Source organism: Daldinia decipiens (genome assembly GCF_022478715.1).
Source record: "Daldinia decipiens strain CBS 113046 unplaced genomic scaffold F4813scaffold_26, whole genome shotgun sequence".
Classification (NCBI taxonomy): Eukaryota; Fungi; Ascomycota; class Sordariomycetes; order Xylariales; family Hypoxylaceae; genus Daldinia; species Daldinia decipiens.
In genome coordinates this window covers 4,721-28,192 of record NW_026054569.1, presented here as the reverse complement: position 1 = coordinate 28,192, position 23,472 = coordinate 4,721, and the positions used below count along the sequence as shown (strand labels likewise).

General features: G+C 43.7%; 9 protein-coding genes across 9 annotated transcripts; 5 read left to right on the top strand and 4 right to left on the bottom strand.

The window, feature by feature from the left end:
• The first annotated feature begins 3,242 nt into the window (after window positions 1-3,242).
• Window positions 3,243-5,425, top strand: F4813DRAFT_147127 (uncharacterized protein). The gene is made up of 4 exons (XM_049238911.1): window positions 3,243-3,519; window positions 3,602-3,783; window positions 3,852-4,953; window positions 5,017-5,425. Exons 1-3 carry the CDS (start codon window positions 3,513-3,515, stop codon window positions 4,938-4,940), a joined length of 1,278 nt encoding a protein of 425 aa, XP_049097826.1. The 5' UTR covers window positions 3,243-3,512; the 3' UTR covers window positions 4,941-4,953; window positions 5,017-5,425.
• A 594-nt stretch (window positions 5,426-6,019) lies between these two features.
• F4813DRAFT_391143 (UPF0041-domain-containing protein) lies at window positions 6,020-6,612 on the bottom strand (the record flags this gene model as incomplete). Its single annotated transcript, XM_049247123.1, has 2 exons — window positions 6,020-6,323; window positions 6,413-6,612. 2 exons carry the CDS (start codon window positions 6,610-6,612, stop codon window positions 6,020-6,022), a joined length of 504 nt encoding a protein of 167 aa, XP_049097825.1.
• Window positions 6,613-6,932: 320 nt separating this feature from the next.
• Window positions 6,933-7,868, top strand: F4813DRAFT_147102 (NADH dehydrogenase, alpha subcomplex, subunit 2). The gene is made up of 3 exons (XM_049238910.1): window positions 6,933-7,248; window positions 7,300-7,406; window positions 7,468-7,868. Exons 1-3 carry the CDS (start codon window positions 7,163-7,165, stop codon window positions 7,617-7,619), a joined length of 345 nt encoding a protein of 114 aa, XP_049097824.1. The 5' UTR covers window positions 6,933-7,162; the 3' UTR covers window positions 7,620-7,868.
• Window positions 7,869-10,785: 2,917 nt separating this feature from the next.
• On the bottom strand, window positions 10,786-11,661 carry F4813DRAFT_147058 (DUF1687-domain-containing protein). Its single transcript, XM_049238909.1, has 3 exons — window positions 11,409-11,661; window positions 11,020-11,352; window positions 10,786-10,939 (listed from the first exon to the last, which is right to left on the bottom strand). Exons 1-3 carry the CDS (start codon window positions 11,418-11,420, stop codon window positions 10,850-10,852), a joined length of 435 nt encoding a protein of 144 aa, XP_049097823.1. The 5' UTR covers window positions 11,421-11,661; the 3' UTR covers window positions 10,786-10,849.
• A 251-nt stretch (window positions 11,662-11,912) lies between these two features.
• F4813DRAFT_147045 (uncharacterized protein) lies at window positions 11,913-13,710 on the top strand. Its single transcript, XM_049238908.1, has 2 exons — window positions 11,913-12,259; window positions 12,335-13,710. Exons 1-2 carry the CDS (start codon window positions 12,168-12,170, stop codon window positions 13,551-13,553), a joined length of 1,311 nt encoding a protein of 436 aa, XP_049097822.1. The 5' UTR covers window positions 11,913-12,167; the 3' UTR covers window positions 13,554-13,710.
• A 591-nt stretch (window positions 13,711-14,301) lies between these two features.
• On the bottom strand, window positions 14,302-15,879 carry F4813DRAFT_381722 (uncharacterized protein; the record flags this gene model as incomplete). The annotated part of the gene is made up of 2 exons (XM_049245708.1): window positions 14,302-14,422; window positions 14,555-15,879. 2 exons carry the CDS (start codon window positions 15,877-15,879, stop codon window positions 14,302-14,304), a joined length of 1,446 nt encoding a protein of 481 aa, XP_049097821.1.
• Window positions 15,880-16,598: 719 nt separating this feature from the next.
• On the bottom strand, window positions 16,599-18,185 carry F4813DRAFT_365557 (Phospholipase/carboxylesterase). Its single transcript, XM_049243933.1, has 4 exons — window positions 17,633-18,185; window positions 17,539-17,574; window positions 17,085-17,482; window positions 16,599-17,012 (listed from the first exon to the last, which is right to left on the bottom strand). The coding sequence occupies exons 1-4, from the start codon at window positions 17,924-17,926 to the stop codon at window positions 16,916-16,918; spliced, it is 825 nt and encodes a 274-aa protein (XP_049097820.1). The 5' UTR covers window positions 17,927-18,185; the 3' UTR covers window positions 16,599-16,915.
• Window positions 18,186-18,217: 32 nt separating this feature from the next.
• Window positions 18,218-19,933, top strand: F4813DRAFT_365556 (LigB-domain-containing protein). The gene is made up of 5 exons (XM_049243932.1): window positions 18,218-18,703; window positions 18,759-18,931; window positions 18,988-19,148; window positions 19,217-19,533; window positions 19,584-19,933. The coding sequence occupies exons 1-5, from the start codon at window positions 18,473-18,475 to the stop codon at window positions 19,713-19,715; spliced, it is 1,014 nt and encodes a 337-aa protein (XP_049097819.1). The 5' UTR covers window positions 18,218-18,472; the 3' UTR covers window positions 19,716-19,933.
• Window positions 19,934-20,459: 526 nt separating this feature from the next.
• Window positions 20,460-21,712, top strand: F4813DRAFT_391136 (uncharacterized protein; the record flags this gene model as incomplete). The annotated part of the gene is made up of 6 exons (XM_049247122.1): window positions 20,460-20,544; window positions 20,601-20,849; window positions 20,909-21,138; window positions 21,223-21,240; window positions 21,297-21,392; window positions 21,632-21,712. 6 exons carry the CDS (start codon window positions 20,460-20,462, stop codon window positions 21,710-21,712), a joined length of 759 nt encoding a protein of 252 aa, XP_049097818.1.
• Window positions 21,713-23,472: the final 1,760 nt, after the last annotated feature.

Here is a 23,472-nt window from a genome sequence, read left to right as displayed (position 1 = left end):
TTTAAGGCTTAAAATGCATACGTACCTATATTAAAGTTAGCACAGGCTCTTGGTTGTCTAGTTGCAAGGTCTGTTTTATCACCTTATATAATAACCAGGCCAAGCTAAGCAGCGATATCATCGATATTAGGGTGTTGCAAGGCCATTTAGCTATCGAGGGACATCAAAAGCGACGACAATACGTCAAAAGCGGGCTAGAAACAAGGTCGTCGACATACAGCAATTTGAGGCTATTTTGAAAAAAGTAATGTTGAAAGAAAGGTAAAATTTTAAGGAATCAGCTTCGTATCCTTTCGTATCATCGATCATGAGGGGCCTCCGGCCAATCAAAGGCCTTGGGTCTAAATAAAGGTGGATCTATTACGCGCATGTTGTAGGCTGACTTTGTACAATACCGATTACAGGGGGGGTTGTAGTCTTATGCCAGTTAAGGGGATAAGGCAAAAGTCTTACTAATTGCCTTGGCTACGTTCTAAAGTTTTACTAATTATTTTAATAAGGTTATGAAACTTTATTATTATTATAGTTATTAGGTTACGTTTTAAAGCTTTATTAATTATCTTAACAAGGTTATAAGACCTTATTATTGTGGCTATTAGGCTACGTCCTAGAACCCTATTGGTTATTGTAATAAGGTCGAAAGACTTTGTTATCTTAACTATATTTAAGGCCTTATTAGGGTCTTACTAGTCACTTTGATAAGGTTGAGAGACCTGTAATCGTGGTTATTAGGCTACGTTCTAGGATCCCTATTAGTCATCTTGACAAGGCTGAAAGGCCTTGATATCTCGGCTATAAAAACTAGCTGTATAGTCGCCGCAGGGGAGGCTAAGGCCAGAAAAGGCGTACTACCAAGGTCCTTTTTCAAAGATAGCCAGGAGACGTCTCGGTACGATATCAGATAACCTTGTGGTAGGCTAACCGCGTGGTCGCCACACGGGAAGAAACGAGCCCGGAAAGGAGATACTGCCGAAAGTCCTTAACAAGGCTCGAGGATAGCTAGGAGGCTTCCCGGAACGGTCGCCGGTAACTCGATGGTAAACAAATAGAAAATTATGTAGCCGTTATAGAGAAACAAGGCTTGAAAGGGGGGTACTGCCAAGGTCTTGATTCGAGGATAGCCAGGAGACATCTAGCAAGGTAGCAGGTGACCTTATATCAATAACAAGGCTAGGAGACGACAAGGCTCTTAACAAGGCCCTTAATAAGGCTTTTGACGAGGCTCGAGAATAGCCAGGGGACCTCCCGATACGATCGCAGGTGACCCTGTGAAAGGCCAGTAACGAGGCTAGCAACGAGGCTAGAAGAGATGACGAGGCTAGTAGCGATTAGGCTAGTAGCAAGGGTAGAAGCAGCAGCGAGGTTGAAGATGAGGCTATATTCATCAATAAGGCTAGCAATAAGGCTAGGAAACGAAATAGCTAGAGGGACACCTTACTATCGAGTTTATAAGGATATCGACAACAAGGTAGCCGCAACGACAAAATAGCTACAACAATAAGGTAGCTGCAATAGCGAAACTACAAAACAACAAAATAGCCAGTAAGGAGGCTTACCTTATTATTATACTTTATTATAAGGCTACGATGATATTAACGACGAGGCTAGCAATAAAGCTAATTACGAGGCTATCTAAAAGGCTAGAGGATATAAGCGAAATATATCTTACCATAAAATAGCAGCAGGATAGCTACACTAACGAATATATACCCTGGGATTAGAAGCGACAACAAGATTCACGATAATTTTTTACCCTCCCACACGGCTTTTACCAGTCCCGAGGACGGGACTATAGGGAGAGGGGTGACTCTGTCAGGGTATAAGTAGGTTAGGGGTATCTACAGGGGTCTATCTACTATATAAAGGGCGCACAGCGCCCTCGAAAAAGGATAAAAAGCCAGGCGTTACTAGATCAATACAATATATACTACTTGGTCTACCTACCCTAGACACTCACTCTGTGTATGGCATCAATCAACGGGTATCTCTGACAGTGTAACGCCTAGCCTTTTATCCTCTTTCGAGGGGGCTGTGCGCCCCTTATATAATAGATAGACCCCTGTAGATACCCCTAACCCACTTATACCCTGACAGTTAATGAGAGATGAAGAACTAGATAGCAGAGAAAGAAACGAGGAATTAATAGTAAAGTCTACATACAAAACTTTAACTGTATATAACTACAATATATAACTAATTAGGTGATTATGAAATTTTAACGATCGATTTATTCTATTAAAGACCAGGCCAGACATTGGTCTTAGAATACTGTGTACTCTGCCTCTCCGACCTTTAATAATAGAAAGGGGGGGGCGGGGGAAAGGGGTTATGATCTCATCCTTGGTTAGGTATCGTGGGGTAAATCGCAAGCTTTATTTTTCTTTGACGACTTATCATTTATGACCTATTACCTACATTCGAGGGCTGGACTACCTGCAAAATGCATTATTTTTTTATGCAGGTATATGCGGGCTGACAGGAAAGCGTCCTGTCTACGCAAGCTCATCCTAACGGGTGCTGCGTTTTAATTAAGCGTTGATCCTTGAAATAGGGATTGATCCGAAATATTTCCGAAAAGGTGTGTCTTGCTCTTATTTTAAGATACTTTTCAACATTTATAATATTTCATAATATTTCGAAAGATTTTGAAAGATTTGTTTCCTTTTTAGGATTCTGAAATAGCTTCTATTTGCTCCAACCCTTACAACGCTATCCCTAATCTAAAGATTAACTCTTAATTAAAACGCAGCATCCGTTAGGGTGCAACGAGCTTGCGTAGATAGCACATGTACTTGCAAAATAGTGTCTGTCAGAATTCTAGATGAGACATCTAGAACAAAGGACAGGTTCAGTATGCATAGAGACAAGCCCTCGTAGTTAGGTTGGATTAGAGTTCCTCGCGGAACAACGTAGTTGTTTCCCTACTGTTTAGTTCCACCTCGTGACAGTGTCAAAATAATTGCTTAACAAGGGGAATACCTTTGTAAAAGCTTCTCTCCAGATATACCAAGCAGAGAAAATACAAATAATCATACCAATATGATATAAACTTTAAGTCTAATTCTAATATTAGTTATAAATATATGCTCGAAGGCTTCGCTGAGTTATGTGGACAGGAAAGTGAGCGTGTTGGTATGTTAGTGCTTACAAGATCGGCACCTTTTTTGTGACGCTATGTATTATGTAGGTGCCGCCCTTGCGGGAACGGTGAGAACACACCACCTAATACTACCTTTTATGCAGGCTCACTTACCAGCAGTCTGGTGTCTGGCTCACACCTGTCAGATGATTTGGGAAAATATAGGTACCACGTTATTATTCCTTCCCTCCTGGTGGCAGGAGATTTGCCAAAGAATGGAGCAATGGTATAAATTACTTTCTCCCCTCTGCGTGATTTTTCTTAACTATAATCTATAAGGTGCATAAAGAATATTACTAGAAATTTCTTTAAGCTTAGTTATACGAGGAATTTCCACGTATTTTAGCTGGGCAGGTATCTCTTTATAAGCGCTATGGCTAGTAAGTGTCCCCAGAGGGTCACATCATTCAAATCAAACACTTATACTTCTTTTATATGAATGTAACTAATCGTTGAACATAGTAATCAAGGGTAGTCTTTGCTCTTCTTTGCATAGCGCCATCAATGCCTTCAACGAAATTCAAGGGCGTAGCAATATTGCAATAGACAACGGGAGTTTTCCCGGCCAAATAGTGGTCAACAACGAGGTCGCATATGATGAGAAAAGAAATATCAACGTTAGGGGCCCGGGTAGCCAGAGCCTAGTAAGATAGATACGATCTCCTGATTTTCTCGCCTGAATATACAATTAATCATCGCTCTCAATTAACAGCTCGAGTCTGCCACAGCTGATGGGTCAACATCCACTACACCTAGCTACAGTTATGAATCATCATTGGATCTCGATAGACCTGACTGTCGTTCGACGCCGCGGACGCCAGTCAGTGAAATTCTCACCCATCCTAATGGCGAGGATGTTGGTCCCGAGAAGCATGTCACAGAGAGTAAACAAGTCCAGGATAGTCTGTTATTTGACCTCAGTATATGCAATGAAGTTTTGCTTGGGCGGGATGTTCGCGCTCAACATAGCGCTGCTATTCAGATTGAAAACAATGCGATCGATCTCGACAAGGTTAACGCCGAGCCTAGCCAACAAATCAATCACTCCCCGAAGCAGCTTGATGACGTGTTGAAGAACGTACCGAGTCCAACTAGTCCAACTAGTCCAACCAGAGAAGCAGGTTCATTTTCATATCCCTGTATAACAGAGTCAGCGTTCATAACCAGTATCCGCCTCCATCGCGGAAAGCGCGACGATACCATTTACCGATGGAAGCAAAAATCAGAAATCACATTCAACGTGGATCGTCACAGTTTTAGATCTAACATCGAGTACGCAAGAATGGCTAACGAAACCCTGGATGCTGCAGTCGAAAAATGGAATAAGGGACGGTTCGGTGTACGATTCAAGAGAGTTGAGGATCACGAAGAAGCCGTCTTCCAACTCATCTACTCAGCGGGTGGTGGAGATGTCCTAGCAACTGCCTTCTTCCCCAACACGGCGTCTATTGGGCGGCGACTGGTGGTATATGAACAGGCTTTCATAGAGGTGAATGACCAGTATGACCTGATGACCAACCTTTTCTGCCATGAACTGGGACACATCTTAGGATTGAGACACGAGCGCGCTCAAGAAAAGGAGACTAGCTATCCATCCGTACAGTGGGGCGACTCTAACCCCCTTTCCATCATGAACGACGACTTGACACTAGACGAGTTTTGTATTCACGAGAAGGACTATATCCAAGTGAAGGAGTTTTACAAAGCTTGCGCCACTTACAACAAATATACTATTGTGGATATGGATGCGAAGCCCTACGCCCTTTACCGCTGTCGCTGCCTCCATTGCCGCAGTGTTTAATCAACTTCCTATAGTAAGTTTATATCGCATCTTACCCTGGCTTGGAACGCTCGACTTAACGACCTGCTGCGGGTAGCTTCTAGGCAAACCTGTAATGAGAGTTACATACGAGCATCTCCGTGACTTCAAGCGAGGTTATGGACTGAAATTTGAGGTCTCCCGGTTAATATAGATAATCTCTGGGGGCATTTTATATTAGAAATGATCAACTAGTCATACCTACGGGCTAGGTAGATGGAGTAGTGTCGAAAATTTTTTTTTTTTTTTTGGCTTTAAGAGCAGATTCTCTTAATGTCTGGGGATATTTACTGGGTATAAGGCATAGATGCAATTTTGCATGATCATGCACTAAAAATGAAGACGTATATGTTCAAAATAAAGCCTTTCGAGGATTATATCAATATGAGCTGGTGTGTGTTGAAGTGGCCGAGACAGACAGCGGGTGTATTAGGATGATATGCAGTAGACAAGTTTATTGAATTCGTTATGAATGACTGTAGTTGATCCAATTTGACTCGGGAGAAACTGGCTAAAAAAGCTCACTACTGGGATTCTAAATTATAAGAATATAAGTGTAGGTAGAAAACTAAAAAGGACGTACGATATTTCTAACATTTGATCCCTAAGCCAACCCTAAGCTTCAGGAACTCTTCACGCATTGTCGATACTAAGCAAACACTTAATAAAACAACACACAACACACAACACACGCTGTAACCATGAAATAAAACAGAAAACTTCCATGTTCAACTAATTCTGATGCACCAGGTAGTAAAGTGGTAGTACAAGTAAGCCCCCCCTTTTCCGACTTTACTATGCTACCTAGGAGAATCAACGAGAGAATACTCTATGTACCCAATCCATCATCTAACCGCCCCTGTTTTCGAGGCAAGACAACCCACAAAGTATCGATAACCCGCAGTCTATAAGTTTTGCGAAACACTCAAGTCCGGACTCGTTCGAGTCTGCCGGCTGGCATTCCGTCATGCAATCAACCATCCGCCCTCCCCGATGCATAATGCCCCCCCGTACTTCGGTATCAAAATTACACCACTATGCGCCTGCCACCGCTCTATCTCTCAAGGCTTGACAGCCTCCTTGGCTTGGGCGACGGCGGACTCGGCGGCGGCGGCGGCGGCGGGGAGGTTCTTTTGCGAGCGGCGGTACATGACGATACGGGCGACCTGGATGACGCCGACGCAGCCGAGGAAGAAGTTGACGGTGGCGAGGAGGACGTTGCGGGGCTTGATGACGAAACACCAGCGCGTCCAGATGAGGCCGGTAGCCGTCAGGGCGCCGTTCTGCGTTAACGAGAGCTTCTCGGCGGGTCGCGCGAAGTCGGAGACACCTGCGATGACAATCGCCCACTTCATCACCGGCGCCCTGAGAAATCTCGCCGTCAACATGGATGCGCTTGTAGTAGATGGACAGACACGTAGGCGATCCGGAACCGGAAGGGATGGTTCTCTTACCAGAAATGCACCGTCTTCAACCCGATGGGGCTGTTCCACATGCGCTGGAACCAGTTCTGGGCAGCTGCCTCCCCGGTGGTCGCGGTACTCGCAAAGCGGCGGCCAGTCTGGGGCGCATAGGTGCCGCGGAAGGCCGAGCGCAGCGCAGACTGCTGGAGCACGGGCCGGGCGGCGCGGAAGAGGGTGGTGGTGGCTGGCATTGTTTTCCCTGGGGATTGGTGGGTTTAAATACGAGGGATGGATAGACAGGCTTCTTAGGAATAGGCAATGCGTGTGGTACTGGCGAGAAAGGGGAGGGGGAAAAAAATACCGTGAGCCTGCTCGCTTTCCGGCTTCGTCCTCGGGACCTTCGAGTTGATGAGTTGTTGTCGGAATAAAGAATTGTAAAAAAAGGTTCCTAGGTCCGATAGGTATTAGGTGGGATAATTTTGGTTGGGGTTCCGAAGATAAGATACGTATCTAAACTTAGACCCGTTGAAATCGATACATAGATCCGGAACCTAGTACCTACCAAGCTCCCCTTGCATTTGCATAAATCTTGCATAAGTGGCGTGGTAGCATCGGAGGTATTTTTTTTATGCATCTGCCGACGCCAATTCATCGGCCCCGGTCCCGCTGACTAAGGCTTCGAACTACAGCCCATTAATCATTCTACATTTCATCATTATACATATAGGTACCAAGCAAACCTCAACCTCTACCGTCCCGATCTGACCTGCCATCTTCGATCGCCGAGCGCCAATCGCAAATATGTCAGGCAAGTATGCTTTTACGAAGGCCCTGAAGGAGGTTCGCTTCCTGTTCTGCCACACTGGAGAGGGTAGTGCTGCGACGAGGTGAGCGCGAATTGAAGCAATGCCGCGATGCTAAGGTAGCTGACAATATAGGACATTCCTGAATCGAGCATATCCCACGATGAAGAAGAACAATCCATTCACACCTATCCTCATACGAGAAGCTTCCGGCACCTTACCCAAGGTCTACGCCAGATATGGTTCGTCTGCGCTATGTGGTTCTGCGGAAACAATGGAAATGCTAATAGGTTGCGGTTGCAGAGTTTGGAAAGGAGAAGAGCCAGTCGCTAGAGGGTACTACATGGACTCACGTGGATGTTAGGGAAGTACGTGCTGACAATGATGCTACAGGACTCACGGATAAGCAAATCGAAGACACGGTTGCACAGTTGGTCAAAAGCGAGACTACATGAACACTTCACTTATAGCTGGCGTTATGAGAAAAAAGTAATTATTCATATTGCTTGAGATGTTACCATAATGAGAACAAGACCCTGCCGAAAATAGAAACTGCTTGTGCACTCTTATTCTAATTCTTGTTTTTGTTTTTGTTTTTGTTTTTGCTACCTATTATTAATGATACTACAGTACAGGTTCAGATAATTCATAATAAGAGAGTATAGTTATATTGAGTCCCACGATACGATAAGGTACCTAGACTGAGCGTAGCCCTTTATCGGAAAAGACTTGAGAAGTGCTGCCGCCCAGCATGTTCCCAGTGAGACAGTGTTTCAATATGCCTGTCCTAATATTCTCGATTTGGTGGAAGGCTTAGGTGGTTGGAATCAGAAGGATTAATGTGTTTCCGGTTTGGTACCACCCCCAGCCCGACCCCCCTGGCGCATTTTTAATTAGAAGGATTATTCTTCACCAGGGTCCGGGTCTGAGTCCGAGCTTGTGTTATGGATAATTAATATAGACCCTTTAGTATATGTGGCCTGTAGGAGATAGTTATCTTTAAAGTCGGAATTGGAATTAGAGTTAGGGTTGGTATCAAGCCATGTCGGCGAAAAGATGTCCTGTCGGGGCGAAGCGATGTGGGCGAAAGGGTATGCTGTAGGTGCGTCGATGGTGTGTTTGCTGCGTGGAACCGCGCCTTCTCCCACCCACACCGACAGGGCTCGTAGATTGACCAGCAATAGCAAGATCCCCAAAGTCGTGTATCTGGCAGAGTAGCTTGGATTGGCAAGACCAGAACGACCATTGGTCGTAGAGGCAAACCTTGAGCGGAAAGGATAGGACTGGCGCCAGAAATATAGTATGCCATGAATACCATGCCGTATGAGCAGTATTTGACAATGCTCCACGTTCGGTATCTCCCGTATATTCCTATGTATTAGACATAGTCATCTCAATTTTTAGTTTAACGGCATGTCTTTGGGGTGGAGTTGGGGATTGTGTGTCATGAAGGATGAGGCGGTAAGGGATCCCAAGTTTAGGCTTATTGCAGTGTTGTTATGATAATAGGTAGGTAGTCGTATTAATTTTATCAGTAGTAGGATTGCTTCCACCGTCATTAGGGTTATCCAGTAGTCTTTACCCCGCCATTGATGGCTTTGGAAAGCCTGAATGCCAGAGTTAAGGTGAGAGAGGAATAACTATCACCAGCCATACACTGACCAGCTGGGATTTGGTGTTGTTGTTGGCGTATTATTTAAGACATTCCTCCTTGCAGACAGCTTCGAGTCATGATAGTTTAGTTGTTCTGAATGTTAACCGAATGTTGTCTCAAGAATAAATTTTGTGAGACCCCACCGGCACCAGGTCCTATTGTTGCTATTACTACCTCATTTTTGACTTATTTTGCCGCTCCGTTGCAGCACTTGTGCTTTGAGCTTTATTATTGGGAACCGCTGCATCAGTCTGTATGCCCCTAGGTGCTTTGAATACTTGTTAGCGCGACCATGTAAAAAAAGTATAAGTTAAGGGTAATGGTGTAAGGGTAAGATTGTGTAGGTGTAATAGCTATTGGTAGTGAATATAGAGAAGGGCAGTTACTTACCGGTCGGGATTATTAAAACCAGTTATAGGTAGTTGGTGACATGTTTTGATATAACCATCCTTTGGGTCTTGAGTTCCTTGAAGCTGACTTCTTTTTAGAAGAAATAAAGCAGCCGACAATTAGGCTTAAGAGTAGGTAGTTATGGGGGAAGTTGTAGACCAATAGATGTATGTTCCCCTTGAAGCATCAGAGTATGAGGCTTACAGTGTTGTACGTGCCCCCCTGAAGCATCAGACTATGGGGGTTAAAATGTTGTATATGCCCCATGAAGCATTTGAATATGGGGGCCAGAATGTTGTATGTGCCCCGTGAAGCATTAGAATATGGGGATTAAGAGGGTTTAGGATAGATAGGTAGGTGTTAGGGTAGGGTTGTTTATTGTTAATGTTAATGTAATGTTGAAAGGAAGTGGATGATAGGATAGTAAGGTAGGATAGTAACAAGGTAGTTAATGTAAGGTAAAGGTTTGATATGTGAAGAAGAGGATTAATTGAATCCAACTTTGTGTTGAGGAGAGTAGGGTTGAAGTAGGATAATGAAGAAGGAAAAGAATCAGAATGGATTCCTTGTTGGGAAGGGTACTGTTTATATAGAGCCGCGAATGTGAATGTGAAGAAAGAAAGAGAATCGACGGAAGGCACGTCGAAGAACTTTGGAGGGTTACGACCGACTTGTTGCTCAGGAGAAAGTCCTCAACAAATAGTCATAAACGCGTCTTAGCGCCGTTACTTCCTTAACAAGTAAGCTATTTTGACAAACAAATGCCTTAGATCTGATGTTCTCGTGAGACACTTCGCCATTACAACGGAAGGTGTTGGGTCGTAACTAGCAGTTGCGGCTGTTGCAACGGGCAGTTGATGGCTCGTGCTTGGTAAATGTGAGCACATTCACGATGATATTTTGTGCACGGACATGGGCACGGACCTGCATACGGAAGAGAATTTTTACTTTTACGACTGGGCAACTACCTATCAACATACTACACTGGGTACCTGGGTACTCGTTCCTGAAGCCTAAGTTGCTTGTACATAGGTAGGTAGTCACTTATCTACTTACATGTAAGGTATGTACCCGGACTGTGACTCTGATCAATGGCTTAGCAGCTTAAGTCTGTGATTAGGTAGGGGCGATTCCCCCTTTTCAGATTTTGGATACACAGCTGTCTTCCCCTGATATTTCTGGTAGAGCCCTAAAGAATGACCAATAGCGGAATATGTGATGAATTCAAGTAAGGATTACTAGTAATTGTTCTATGATCTATTTTGGCACAATATATTTGACTATCAGAGTTAATAATGGGACATGGGTTTATTCTTCATCTGGGATTTAAAAATCCTACTTGGAACATAGGTAAATTTCAAAATAAGGGGCATATATAACTGTGTACATGGATAGGAGAGGTGATTCTATACATTCACAAGCAAGCCACCATAGGAACAAGGGGAAAAGTGCGGAGTATGGGAGTAGAGTTTGTATATGGCCATCTAAATTAGATGCCCCTTTCTCTAGCTAGCTAGAGAACTAATTATAACAGGCTAGAACTATGACTGAGTATTAATGAAGCTGGCAAAGGGTCCATAGAGCCTAGCCAATACCAACACAAGACATATGATTACTTGTGTTATGTACAATGTTTGGGAATTACTCCTTGCTACTCTCTTGCTCTATCATCTTCAGTATCTCTGACTCCTGATCGCTAGCAACAGCCTTTCCATTGTTCCAGTCGACAATCTGCTTTAGAGTTAGCATGTTACTTACAAAAATAGGGGAAAGGGGTGTGATTATGAGTAGGTAAAGAAAAGGAGACATACCACAGGCCGGTTGAAGTTCTCCTTGTTCTCTCTGAACTTCTTCATGGCCTCATTCTCTGTCGACGCGCCTTGCACGATAGAGCCGATCTTCTTTTTGCCGACGTACTCTAGAATAGTCTTGAGTTGGTCGACGGTAGGAGGCTCCTCAGTGATGTTCAGTTCAAACTCCTGACGCGAGCGCTTGGGATGCGTCTGGTGAGAATGATCACTGGCTTGATCTTCAGTTGCTGTCTCCGTGGCATTGGCTGAAATCTGCTTTAGGAGAGTTGCCGCTCTTGTGGAGGCCGGTGAGCCTGCCTTGTGGAAGAGGGTGACGATATCAAGAGTTTTATGCTATTCACGCATTAACATTCATTACTCATTAGCTCGGAACTTCAATTGGAACTTACAAAGCGGAACATTGTAACTGAGGTTTCTTGTAGCTTACTTGTGAATCAACTAAATAGGATGTAAGATCAAAGAAGAGGAAGTTGTGTCTGAAGCCGGCGATGTAGTTGAATTTACTTTTTTGGGACAGCTTTCGACTTGGCGTTGGAAGCTGCGATAGCTTCCGGGAATTCGGTGACGTCGGCCCTATGTATCAATTGCCTGTCAAGCCACATGCAGCTCAGGAACAAAGTTGGTTCGGTATTTTTATTAATCTACGCTAGTCCCCTTAGAGATTTTAGTACATTGGAAGCTAAGTTCGAATCTGGCCTGTGCGCAGTTTTTATCTGAAGGGTTGGGGAAGTTACATCCAGATACATTAGTACCTATGTACATAGTGTTAGGTACCTAAGTACTGTACGTACCTCATAGGCCCGTTGCTGGGTGGGTATGGCGGTTTCCATAATATGTACACAGCTTAGGTACATACATAGTATACATAGTACATAGGTATGTATTACCTACATATTTGGAAGCGCGTTGCAGCTACGATTTTTTTCTTGGTGACATCTCAGCATTAAGTTGCCAGCAACATCCGAATTTAATTAAATCTCCTTCCAATCATTTCAACCCATCTCTCGTAACCACCCACCAGTTTGTGCCTTTTGCAATCCGAGAATCCATCCTTGATTAGGTATCCGTGTTTGCCTATCCACCTTGTGTGTCCTAAACATTGTATCTCATTCCTCGAATTTCCATTCACCAAATAACCGAAGAGGACAATGAGGCCATTGATCCTGCATAACGTCCCGGACGAGGAACTCTATACTGGAGAGGATGGGATTCAGCGTCCATATGCTATGTATTTCCCTGAGTATGCAACAGTTCCTCCCCTTGAAAGAAACCGTCACCTTGAATCAAGTCTGCTTACCACTATGCCCGATGACAGAGGTGAACGACAACGTACCCTCCCACGTACGCGTGCGCGAGAGGTGACAGAGTCGGGTTCCTTTGGTAAATCGACTAGACGATCTCGCTCTAGAACGGGGAGCGCACCGCCGAAACGTGAAGATGCTACGATGCATAACGCCGATAAAATCTTTTCGAATTACATAGCAAGCCGACAGCAAGCCCCTAACGCCACGACATCGACGACAACGACTACCGCTGCGACGCAACGAAAGACTAGCTATCTAGGACAGACCGCTGCGCAGTCGCAAGAAGATTCTGCTTCTGCTACCCAGGCTTCGACGTATCGCAAGGAGCCTGTCGAGGTTATCCTGAGAGGTTACTCATCGCCATCACAGCAGTATGCGGCTATTAACCATTACGAGCAGCTGGCAGGGAGGATATGCGAGGACTACTCCAGAGAGCCACCGGCCGAGGCGCGACGCTACAAGTCAGACTTGAGGGATCCCGCGCTTACGAGGCGACAACCCTTATCAGCCCCTGAGCGGGCTAAGGTTAGCAGGGTGGCCAGTGGTGAACACTGGGTGAAGATTACGTTCGAGTCATCGGAGGCAGCAGAAGCCGCAACGTACGCTTCTCCGCAGAATATATTAGGTCATCTTGTCTACGCCGAACCCTACCGTGGCCTGCCCCCTAAGGAAGATGCTGCAGTGCCCGATGTGGTCGGTGATAGTGGCATGGTTGATCTGTTTAGGTCTAACACCTTCAAAAGCGTGCCGAAGAGACCATCGCAGCCCCGTATAGATAAGGGCGCGACATTCCCTAGGACTCTCTTAACACAGACGGTAGAGCGGACTACAAACCTTCACGACTCTCCCCCAGGATCGCAAGGCTCGACCCAGACTATGGATACCACCACGGCATCGACAGCAACGGTGACGGGTGCAGTCTCAGAACCGCAGAATATAGAGCCAGTGGACAACACGTATTGCCGGCGCATTCCAGAGGCCAAGCGGGCTAGAATCCTGCCGGCCGACCAAGCCCTAGCTCCTCAACTGACCTGGCAGCAAAAGCTGCTAATCTACATTCCACTGATAGGATGGTTTGGAGGCTCAATGATCGGAAACGAGGTGCCCCGTAACGAGCTCGGCGAGTTTGACTTCAACAAAGCTAGTTTGTACTGGCAGCTGATGTTTTACTTGGATCTCTGGTTCGGTCTCTTCGGCCGCGAGCTCGTTAGTGGCGACAAGGAAGACTAAGACACTTTATACACATACCAACTTGCATCATCAATTTTTTTATACTTCGTAATGCTATGAAAAGTAGGGACATGAGGGCAAAGCGGGTTTTGGTAATACGCCCCCTGGAGTTGAGGATCACATCATTCGGAAAGCCCTACGATAAAATGCCCAAAGACAGATGGTAAAGTGAAGAATAGGAGCTTTGCTATGCTTGATCTCGTTATTATTACTATAGACGAGCTGGACGTGGATAGGGGCATGGGGCTGGGTTAGCGGCATACTGCGCATAGTTACCACGAGGAGTTTGCTTTTCTTTTCTTTTTCGTGTACGATGAATTACATAGGTTACTCGAGACCAATGGGAACAACAATGGATTCCAAGCCATATTGCGTTTGCTCCCTTTCGTATGAATGTTGGCTGAGTGTAATGTTATACATATACAGCTGTGAAACTACCAACATGTATGTATGTAATACTCGAGACGCAGACCAAATGCTGGCTGTACTACTGCAATATTAGATAGCCAGGAAGCGAAGATACAAAGCGGGAGATGCCATTCTAATGTCGAAGATATGACTCCGTTCATCTATTCATGTGCCGTGAAATTTAATACAGTACTCAATCAATCAATATTTCGCCGCCGTAACCGCTGTTAGAACCATCCTATCCTATAGGTTAGGCACCCTTTCCGTCTCCTCGTCCTTGTGTAGCACCCCTCCTCATACCAGTACGGGGGTATGTGCACTTTGTGCTATGTAACTATAATCAAGCAAACTGCCTATCTATCTCTCCATCGTCTACCTTATTCTTCCCCGCTGGCGGCGGGGAAGGTAACAACACGGGGTCACTACCACTGCTGACTTGTCTCTGCCGCGTTCCGTCGTCTCTCCATTGTAACGTAGTGTCCTCGTTTAGCTCATCCTCGTCATCTTGCAGCCCTGAATCTCCCTCTCCTAGTTCCATTTCCAGCGCTCGGCCCGGGGAGCTACTGGCGCCTCTAACTGTCGCAGCGTCATACCCGTCATCATCGTCCACATCCGATACGAGGTCGTTGTTAACTTCTTCCTCGCCGCCGCCGCCAAATAATAGCTCCTCCGGATCCATAACTACGTCCGCAGTTCGCCGGCGGATAGGCTGTGGACTAAACGGCCTTAACCCCCGGCTCATGTTGGACTCTGAGAATATGCTCTCTGTGTCTTCTCTATCTCTCCTGCGGTCTTGCGGCTGTTCCACGACCCCTGTTAAGCTTTGAAACTGGTCTTCCTCTGGATCGACTACTAAGCTATCGGCGCGCCCACCCGCACGTGCTGTTAGTACAGAATCCGAGACAGATGTCGAGGCCGCGTCGTTGGCTAGGATGCTTTTGGGCGGGAGTATACTAAACAGCTTCGCCCCTCCTTCTCCGACGGCACTGTTAGCCGCCATAATTGAGACTCCCCCCGCCGTTGCGCCCCCCGGCAGCCCATCCTCGTCGCTTGCAAACAAGTCCTGGCCCTGCTCTAGCAAATCCTCAAGCCCACCACCTGTCCACCCTTTCCGCGCCAAGCCCTCGAAAATGTCGACTTCGGCACGCACGAGCGAACAGCTTGCATCGAGAATCTTAGCTGAAGCCTCCTGTGAGTCGCGTAGTAGGGTACGGGCGTGGTCAGCATGCAATCCTGTTAGGCCGTCAAGTTTACTAGTTAGGGTAACCAGGTGCTCGCGGAACTTGGCCACATCTCGACGGCGACTCTGGCGGTGCAGCTTCAACCCTTCCTTCTCTAGGCGGCGGATCTCGCGGCTGCGCGCGGCAACTTCGCGTTTGTACGTCTCATCCTCGTCCTCGATATTACGCCGCCACTGATCTAACTCGTGTAGTAGCGGCACCTCGAACGATTTGTATACTGTCTCACTTAAGATCTGCTGGTGGTTTGCAATTAAGTGGTGCACGCCACTTGCGCTTAATAGTAGCTCTGCGGTGCATGATCCCTTTGTGGTAAAACTATTGGTTAGGCTAGTACCGCTAGGAGGGCCGAGAGTATCGGCTCGGGCTTCTTTTAGCCTCGCGCAGGACTCGAGGGCGGAACCGAATGCGGAGGCGGCGGTAGAGAGGGATGCGAGCGCGATGCGGTACGACTTGGCTGTAGCTAGCAAGTCCGAGTATGCTAGCTGGGATTGCTCGAGGTCGTTCTTAGAGAGGACGGCGTGGGCTGGACGGGGCGGAGGCGGGAGTGGTAGGTTATATTGAGAGAGCGGATTGGCTGTGGAGGCATACGAGTATGTTGGCGACGCGGGAAGAGGGACTTGAGAGGGAGATGGCGACGGCGGCCTACCAGATGTTGGTGCTCGTGCTGCTGACGGCATTGTTGTTTTCGCCCCAAGAGCCTCCTCTCTTTTAATATCGGTATGATGGTTTTGGTTGGCGGGGAGCTTGTTTACTTCTGCCGTGTCTACCTGGATAATAATCCTAGGCTCAAAACGATCCGATAGCGTAGCAACGGTTGGTGCGGATTCGGGCTAGAGTAGCAGCAGATAATAATTAATACCTAGGTAATGATTAATTATCGGGCTAATCGCGGAAGAGACGACATAATCCAACATCGGTATCCATGTAGCTACAAACGTGTGTAGTCTACCTATAGTTAAACCGTTATATAAGTAGGAAAGATTAGGAGAATTGTTAAGGGCGGAGGCCACAAGATGTACAGAATAATCTAGAGACGAAGTTGAACAACTCGATGGAAGAATGAATCTTGTTTTGGAATCTTGTAAGTTTGGAACTTTGGAACTTTGTTAAATAAAAGCTTGGGTTAGGTAAGGTAAGGTACCTACCACCTATCTTTGCTGCCCCTATGTTAGGTAGGTAGGTAGTTAAACTTACGCCGTTATGCCGCCATCTTGTGATTCCGACTCCACCACCTCCAACTATGCGATAAGATAAGGCACCACCATTCCCCCTATCAAGACAGGTACCTAACGTATAACTCCGCGCACCTGATGTCCCACCGACGATCTCGCGAATTTATCAATGGTTATTTACCTGGTTTTACACATATATGTTTAATTCAACCCGAATTATATATGTGCATTGAAGCTTTATGATGAATTTTGTAAATTTGGCTAAGAATTCTAACATATCCCTCCATAACCTGCCGACTACCTACCTCCCATACATGTATCTCGAGTCTGACGTCTAAGTAGTAAATCAGGCCGTCGTCCAATCATATTTATATTCATACTATGGCCTCCAATTAGTCTGATTTGCACTGTAAGGCGTCTCTATCGTCCAATACGCAACGGACACCATCTATACTTGCACGTCATTGCGAACCACCTCGTAGAATTAGTGCCGTAATAGTCTCTATCGCATTGAATATCCACTTCCCCAGTTTTATCGATTTTACAGTTCCGTCTTGTTGTCTTGAGGCGGGAGACGAGCCTTCAAGAAAGCCTCAACCTCGTCGAGTTCCTCTATACAGGCCGAATGAGGCAGCCCCCTATTTTTAATCAGTTAAATGTCAAATGTAAGAGAATATCCGCAATGAGGGATAAAAAAATGAGCTGCTCACGGATATATCTTCATCGTCACATCGAAACCACGGCTCTTCAGCGATTCGTAAGACATCTTGCCCAAGTTCGTCGGTACGACTGCATCCTCATCTCCATGACACATTAAGATTGGTGTTTGATGGTTGTGATCGTCCTCTTTGAGAAGATCGTCAAGCTTTGAGTCTAAGGGTAGGTAGCCCGAAAGTGAGACTATGCCGGCCAACTTGAACTTGGCCGTCAAGCCAGAAAAGAGGGACATAGCAGCGCCTTGTGAGAAGCCGCCGAGTACGATGCGGCTAGGGAGTATCCCAGAGTCGATCTCGGCTTGGATCAGCCCGTGGAAGTACTCTCTACTCTGCATGATACCATTCTCATCTTGATGCCTTTTGATATCGTCTATTTTGCCAGTGAGTGCAAACTTGGGTAATGGTTAGACACGACAGCGGACATATAAGGAGGAAGAAGGCCACTTACGATATCGTACCACCCAGGCATAGACATTCCGCCCGACTATCCAGTTACGATGAGTCCCACTGACGCATCTCAACCTCTAGTGAGAGTAACTTACAGCCGTAACCGGGATGCGCGGGGCATGGGGCAGGATGAATTTGACCTCATCCAATCTCTGTCTCCGTCTCCAGTTCTCTACTGCCGATGCCCATCCGTACCCGTTATCACCCAATCCGTGGATGAAAATGACGGTAGCTGTGTGCTTGGCGGCAGCTGGGAATAGCAACGGTGGAGCTCGGCGCATCGCCATAGTGGGATCGGAATTCGGTTTGGCAAATGTGGTCGTTAAGAAAGACAACAATAATACTATGAACGAAAAGATTGTTTTATCCGCGATAAGGAAGGTGAGCATCCGCTAGACGGAAAATGAACTAAGCAGGTAGGGATTGAGGCCAAAGGTAATGAGTTAGGTTAAAAGGAATGAGTTACGTGATGGTTGATTTTAGTTGTAGTTTTTGTTCTTTCCTGTTACGCATTGGAAGACTTCAACTTGGTGGGGGGTAGTTGGGGTTGTTCCGCCATCTGTGTTACATCCATAGTACATAAGGTAGGTACAATATGGTTTGTAATTCCTGCCTTAATTGGCTGCTGCTATCCGTAACAAAACAGCCAGGGATGCAGACGATTACCTCATGTATCGCCTAAGCTAGGTAATGCAACGGCCCACTACGGTACCTAGCGCCATAGCTAAATAGCGGCTGAAACTCAACGCTAGGGGGTATGCTGACTGATCCTTGGTAATTGCTGAAGAATCGGTCAATAGACTCAATACAGCTTCTCCTTAACCTAACCTAGTGACTTACACTGGGACTTCTTAGTGCACCTACGGCAGGGGGGCGGATTACAAATGGTTTTCAACAGCTTCCCATCCTTTTTTCTATATAGTCGTTAACTTTTCATGCCAATGGCTTCCCCTGGGTTAATTACCAGAACAATTCTAATTGTATCCTTACTTGTCGTAGCTGTGGCTTTCTTATTCTCATCATCATCACTATCTCGCGCCATCCTGCCCCTTTCCGTCTGGAAACCCGTTTCCTCCATCATAGCCCAATATCAAACATCAACAAACTCAAACTCGCCACCAATGACGACTAATAAGACCCCGGTTTACTTCTTCAGCCATGGCGGCGTGAGTTCTTGCGAATTTGACCAGACTTAAATTCATTAATCTAACTTGGACACAGCCGGACGTGCAATACAACACGGTCCATCCCGCCTATCCAATTCTCCAGAAAATAGGGAAGGAAATTACTCAGAAAGTGAAGCCCAAAGCTGTCGTCGTCTTTTCTGGCCATTGGGAGGCTGAGCCTGATGTCATCGAGGTCAACACTGCTGAGCACACAGACCTGATTTATGAGTGCGTTTGTACCTAATGGAGTTCTTCGTTCAACCGATGCTGATGAGTCTGGGTAGCTTCTATGGATTCCCGCCCGAGTTCTACAAGGCGCAATATCCCAATAGGGGAAGCCCCGAATTAGCCTCCAAGGTCATTGATCTCTTAACGAAAGCCGGTATAAAGGCCAAAGGCGTGACTAGAGGACTTGACCATGGAGTGTGGTCGGGATTCAATGTCGGTATGGCTCTACTTCTCAGCTACGCTTATTCATATGCCATTTGTCTTATTTCCGCTGACATTCCGAAGCCTTCCACCCCGAAGAAAACCCCCTTAATGTTCCCTTGGTTCAAGTAAGCTTATACGCCAACCAGAACGTGGACATGCACTATCAACTGGGGCAAGCCGTTGCCTCTCTGCGTGATGAGAACATTGTTATCATCGGCGCAGGAATGTCTGTGCATAATCTTAGGGACTTGTCCAAAACTTGGGGTGACCGGAGGCCGCTGCCTTATACAGTATCCTTTGACGAGGCTTTGAAAGACGCCGTTGAGTCCCCGCCAAATGAGCGATGGGCCCGTATGAAAGACGTTGCCAAGCGGCCGGACGCTAGACAAGCCCATCCGGTGAGTTCAAAGAATCATAAACTATAAGGGGTCTGGCTAATCATTCTCAGCGGTTCGATCACTTAATGCCGGTATATGTAACAGCTGGTGCGGCTGGTGATGACGAGGGAAAGAGGACATGGACATTGCACGAGGGTTGTTTGGCGTGGGGTCAGTATAGATTTGGACAGGTCCCCGCGTGAAAGGAAGACTAGCAATATAGAAACCACGACATCAGCCTATCATCGGAGTTTTTGATAATGCCATTGTAAAAAATACAAATAAAAGGGAGAAAGGGAACGCAGTTTATCTACCTACTATATCTACTATTGTTTACCTAGATACGATCCGTACAATGATGCCTGAAGCTTCTAATCCCTGGGTATTATGTACTATCTATGGTATCTTGTCATACATTAAGGTATTTCGTACGACAGATACTCGGTAGACAGCATAGGCATCGGGAGGTTCGCTGCACACAGGCTAGTTGCATTTTTGGTGAGCGGAGAAGTTTTCGAGGCTTTGCCCGAGTAATATAGCCGCAATTTCTAGAGTTGAGACCCCCCAAGTCGAATATAAATTACTTCCTGTCTCCATATGGATTTAAAATCCGGAGGCTTAGGTGGACATGAAACTCGTAACGGCCTCACAATTCAGCCCAACAGAACTTTGAACAGAACCATGGAAAGCATTTCCTATCTTGAAAGCCAACCCGGCACCTACAATGCCGCCAATTCAGATCACGGTATGTCCTATAATAATGCCACTCAAGCATAGCAATCATTCTCCGCAGTGTTTTGAAACATATGCCTAGCCTCTCTAAAGCCACTCTAGTTGATAGGTAGTGAACTGTTTTGGGTTATTTAGTCGGAAAGGCTTAACATCAGGTTCAAGGTGCAAACACTAGCGATATCACCCCTTCTGGGATCAGGAATAGAGCTTATGCTATGGTGAAGAAAAGTCTCGGTGGCTTATTCAATAGTAGCACCGAAGACTCTCAGTCCGATATACCACACTATATCAACAGGAGCAGTGAGTTGACGAGATCCCTATACATGGTACACTTGTTAAATGGGTTTCCTATCTAGTTAAGAGTTATCCACGAGGCTACCCGCGACTTGCCGCAATAGTTGCTTCGAATAGAGACTACTTAATCATCCGCCAATTCGGGTACTTGCATGCGAGGGTGCTACTAGATCTTCAGGACAAGCTACAAGGGTACGAAGAAGATCTTGAGAAACGCGACAGAGAGAGCCATAGTGAGGGTGCCAACAGTCTGCCGTCGATCCAGAAAATGGACCTACTCAGAAATATTGAAGAGACATTGAAGAGATACAGTAAGCTATAATAGGATATGCTGTGCATACAACACCAGGCCTAACCAGTATGAAACCAGAGATAATGATGGATTATGCTTCTTCTCCTCATCTCCAGCAAGATCCCTCCGAGACGGACATCAAAAACTTGGGGGCCCTTTCTAACGTACATGCCCCATTCGCCAACGAGAAAAAGAAGTACTACCTGTACAATGAGGATCTCGTATCACTGAACTCACAGGAAGACACGGCACGAGTGGATGGGCTCCTTACGAAGCTCATCTTCTACAAACCTAATAAGCTGATCGAGGTAAATATGTCTGCCACAGAGCGAAATAAATAGGGAAAAGGCAAAGAATCTATTACATTGAAAGCTAACACTTTTCGCGCGTAGAAAATTTTCAAGTACGAAGTATGTTCGAGATCCTAACTCGAATAACTTTGCAAAATCTCTAACACATTTACTAGGACAGCACCCACCAGAATGATCCAGTATTCATTAGCAAAACCAAATTCAATGCCGCTATAGAAATCATTCTGGTCTTTACACTTATTGTGGTTCTCGTATGCCCGATCTATCCCCTATATCGCTTATGCCAAGGCGAAATGACTACTTCAACCATAGTGGGTATCATATTCATTCAACTTGGGTCTACATGTATCTTCACTTGTTCTCTCAGTTATGTAACCCGACCAAAAAGACAAGAGTTGTTTGCATACTCTGCAGGGTCAGTATTAAGTTCACTTTATTTCCCCTAGTTAGATGATTGTAGAAATCTTGGATATAACTAATAGAAATACAGGTATATGGCTATAAGTTAAAGCACCCTTACAGGGGCCACCCTAGTGGGGGCCATCTCAAAAACGCAACGCGTTTGCAATAAGGTCTATATATAAATTATTATATAATTTTATTAATTTTTAATTAATTAAAAAATAAAACTTATTATTTAAATCTTTATCTTTTTACAATTTTAAAATACTTATTTTTTCAGCTTAATTATATTATGCTATAGTAATAAATAACGTTTTCAACGGCATATCCCTGCGGCAAGCGTTTAAAAAATACCTTATATTACAATACTACCTTACAAACTAAATATTAAATTGTAAAACATAAAATAATTATTTAAAAAAACGTTAAAAGCTATTAAAATATTAAAAAAAAAAATTAACCGATTAAGCTGTTACGTTAAACTGTATTAATTATACGCTTCTTTTATATTAATTTAAAAATATTACAAGAAGATTATTAACTTATAATCACCGGTTTAATATCCTTAATAAATATTAATATATATAATTTTTATTTTGTTATTTTAATATTAAATCGGCTAAAGCTTATTTAATCAATTATAAACAAATTAATAAAATTATAGTTAATAATATTAATATTTTTTTTAACCAACTCGAAATTTTTAAAATTAAGAATATCCCGGCTAGGTATATATATAACATTAACAAAATGGAGATTATAGAAAGGGTTAGGGATAATAAAATAATTATTAATAAAGTTTATAAAAAATATATCGTAATTAAAGACTATAATAATAAAACTTAAACGTTAATTATTAAATACGTTAATAGTAATAACTAATCTTTAAATCCCTTTATTATATATATAAATAAATATATATAATAATAATAATTTCTTAATAATAAAAACGTTAAATTTAAAAGTTAAAAATTTATTATATCTTTTAATAATTAAATTAATAATAATATTACATTTAAATAATTTTGTAAAATTTTTTTAAAAAAAATAAAACTATTAAATTATTAATAATAATAATTATTAATTTTTAATAACTACGGTAACCATACCATAATAAAATTCCTTTAAAAATGCTTTATAAATAAAATTTATATTATCTTCATCCCGGTACACTTATTGTACGTTTTATAAGTTATTAATGTAGGTATATTTTTATTAATAAAACAAAATTATCGTTGTAAATTTATTAAAATATGTTAGTTATATTATATTTTTAATCTCGATAAAAGAAAATTTATTATAACTTATTAAATAACACAAAAAAAACGTCTAATCAAATATAATATATTAGCTAATTAAAAAGTTACGGAGATCTATCTTAAAGATCGGAATAAGTTATTAAATTATCGGCTTATGCTTTAAAAAGCTTTCGGTACTACCCCAACCCCCCCAAACCTTATTTCTAACCCAAAAAAACTTAATTTTATCAAAAATATAACCCTAATCCTTTTAATAACACTTTTAAATTTATAAGATATTAATATTTTAATTAAAAAATTATTTAAGATCAATATAACGTTTATTAAACCTGTAACAAAACTTTTATTCAATAAAATCGGTAAGGTTTTAATAAAACTATTATAAAATTAACCATAACAAAAACTTACGCTAAATATTTAAAAAAAGTATTAGTAAATACAAAACCGTAAAAACGGCGTAAAATATTACCTAACCCAAATTTAATATTTATAAATATTAAGGCTATTATAAAAGAAAAAAAGTAATTAAAGGCCTAAGAATTAAATGGTATAATTATAATCAACAATTTTAACACTAATTTAAAAAATAAAGCCTTATTAATTAAATCAATAACAAAAGACTATATTGTTGTTAAAATATAATAAATTATAAATTAATTAAATTAAATTT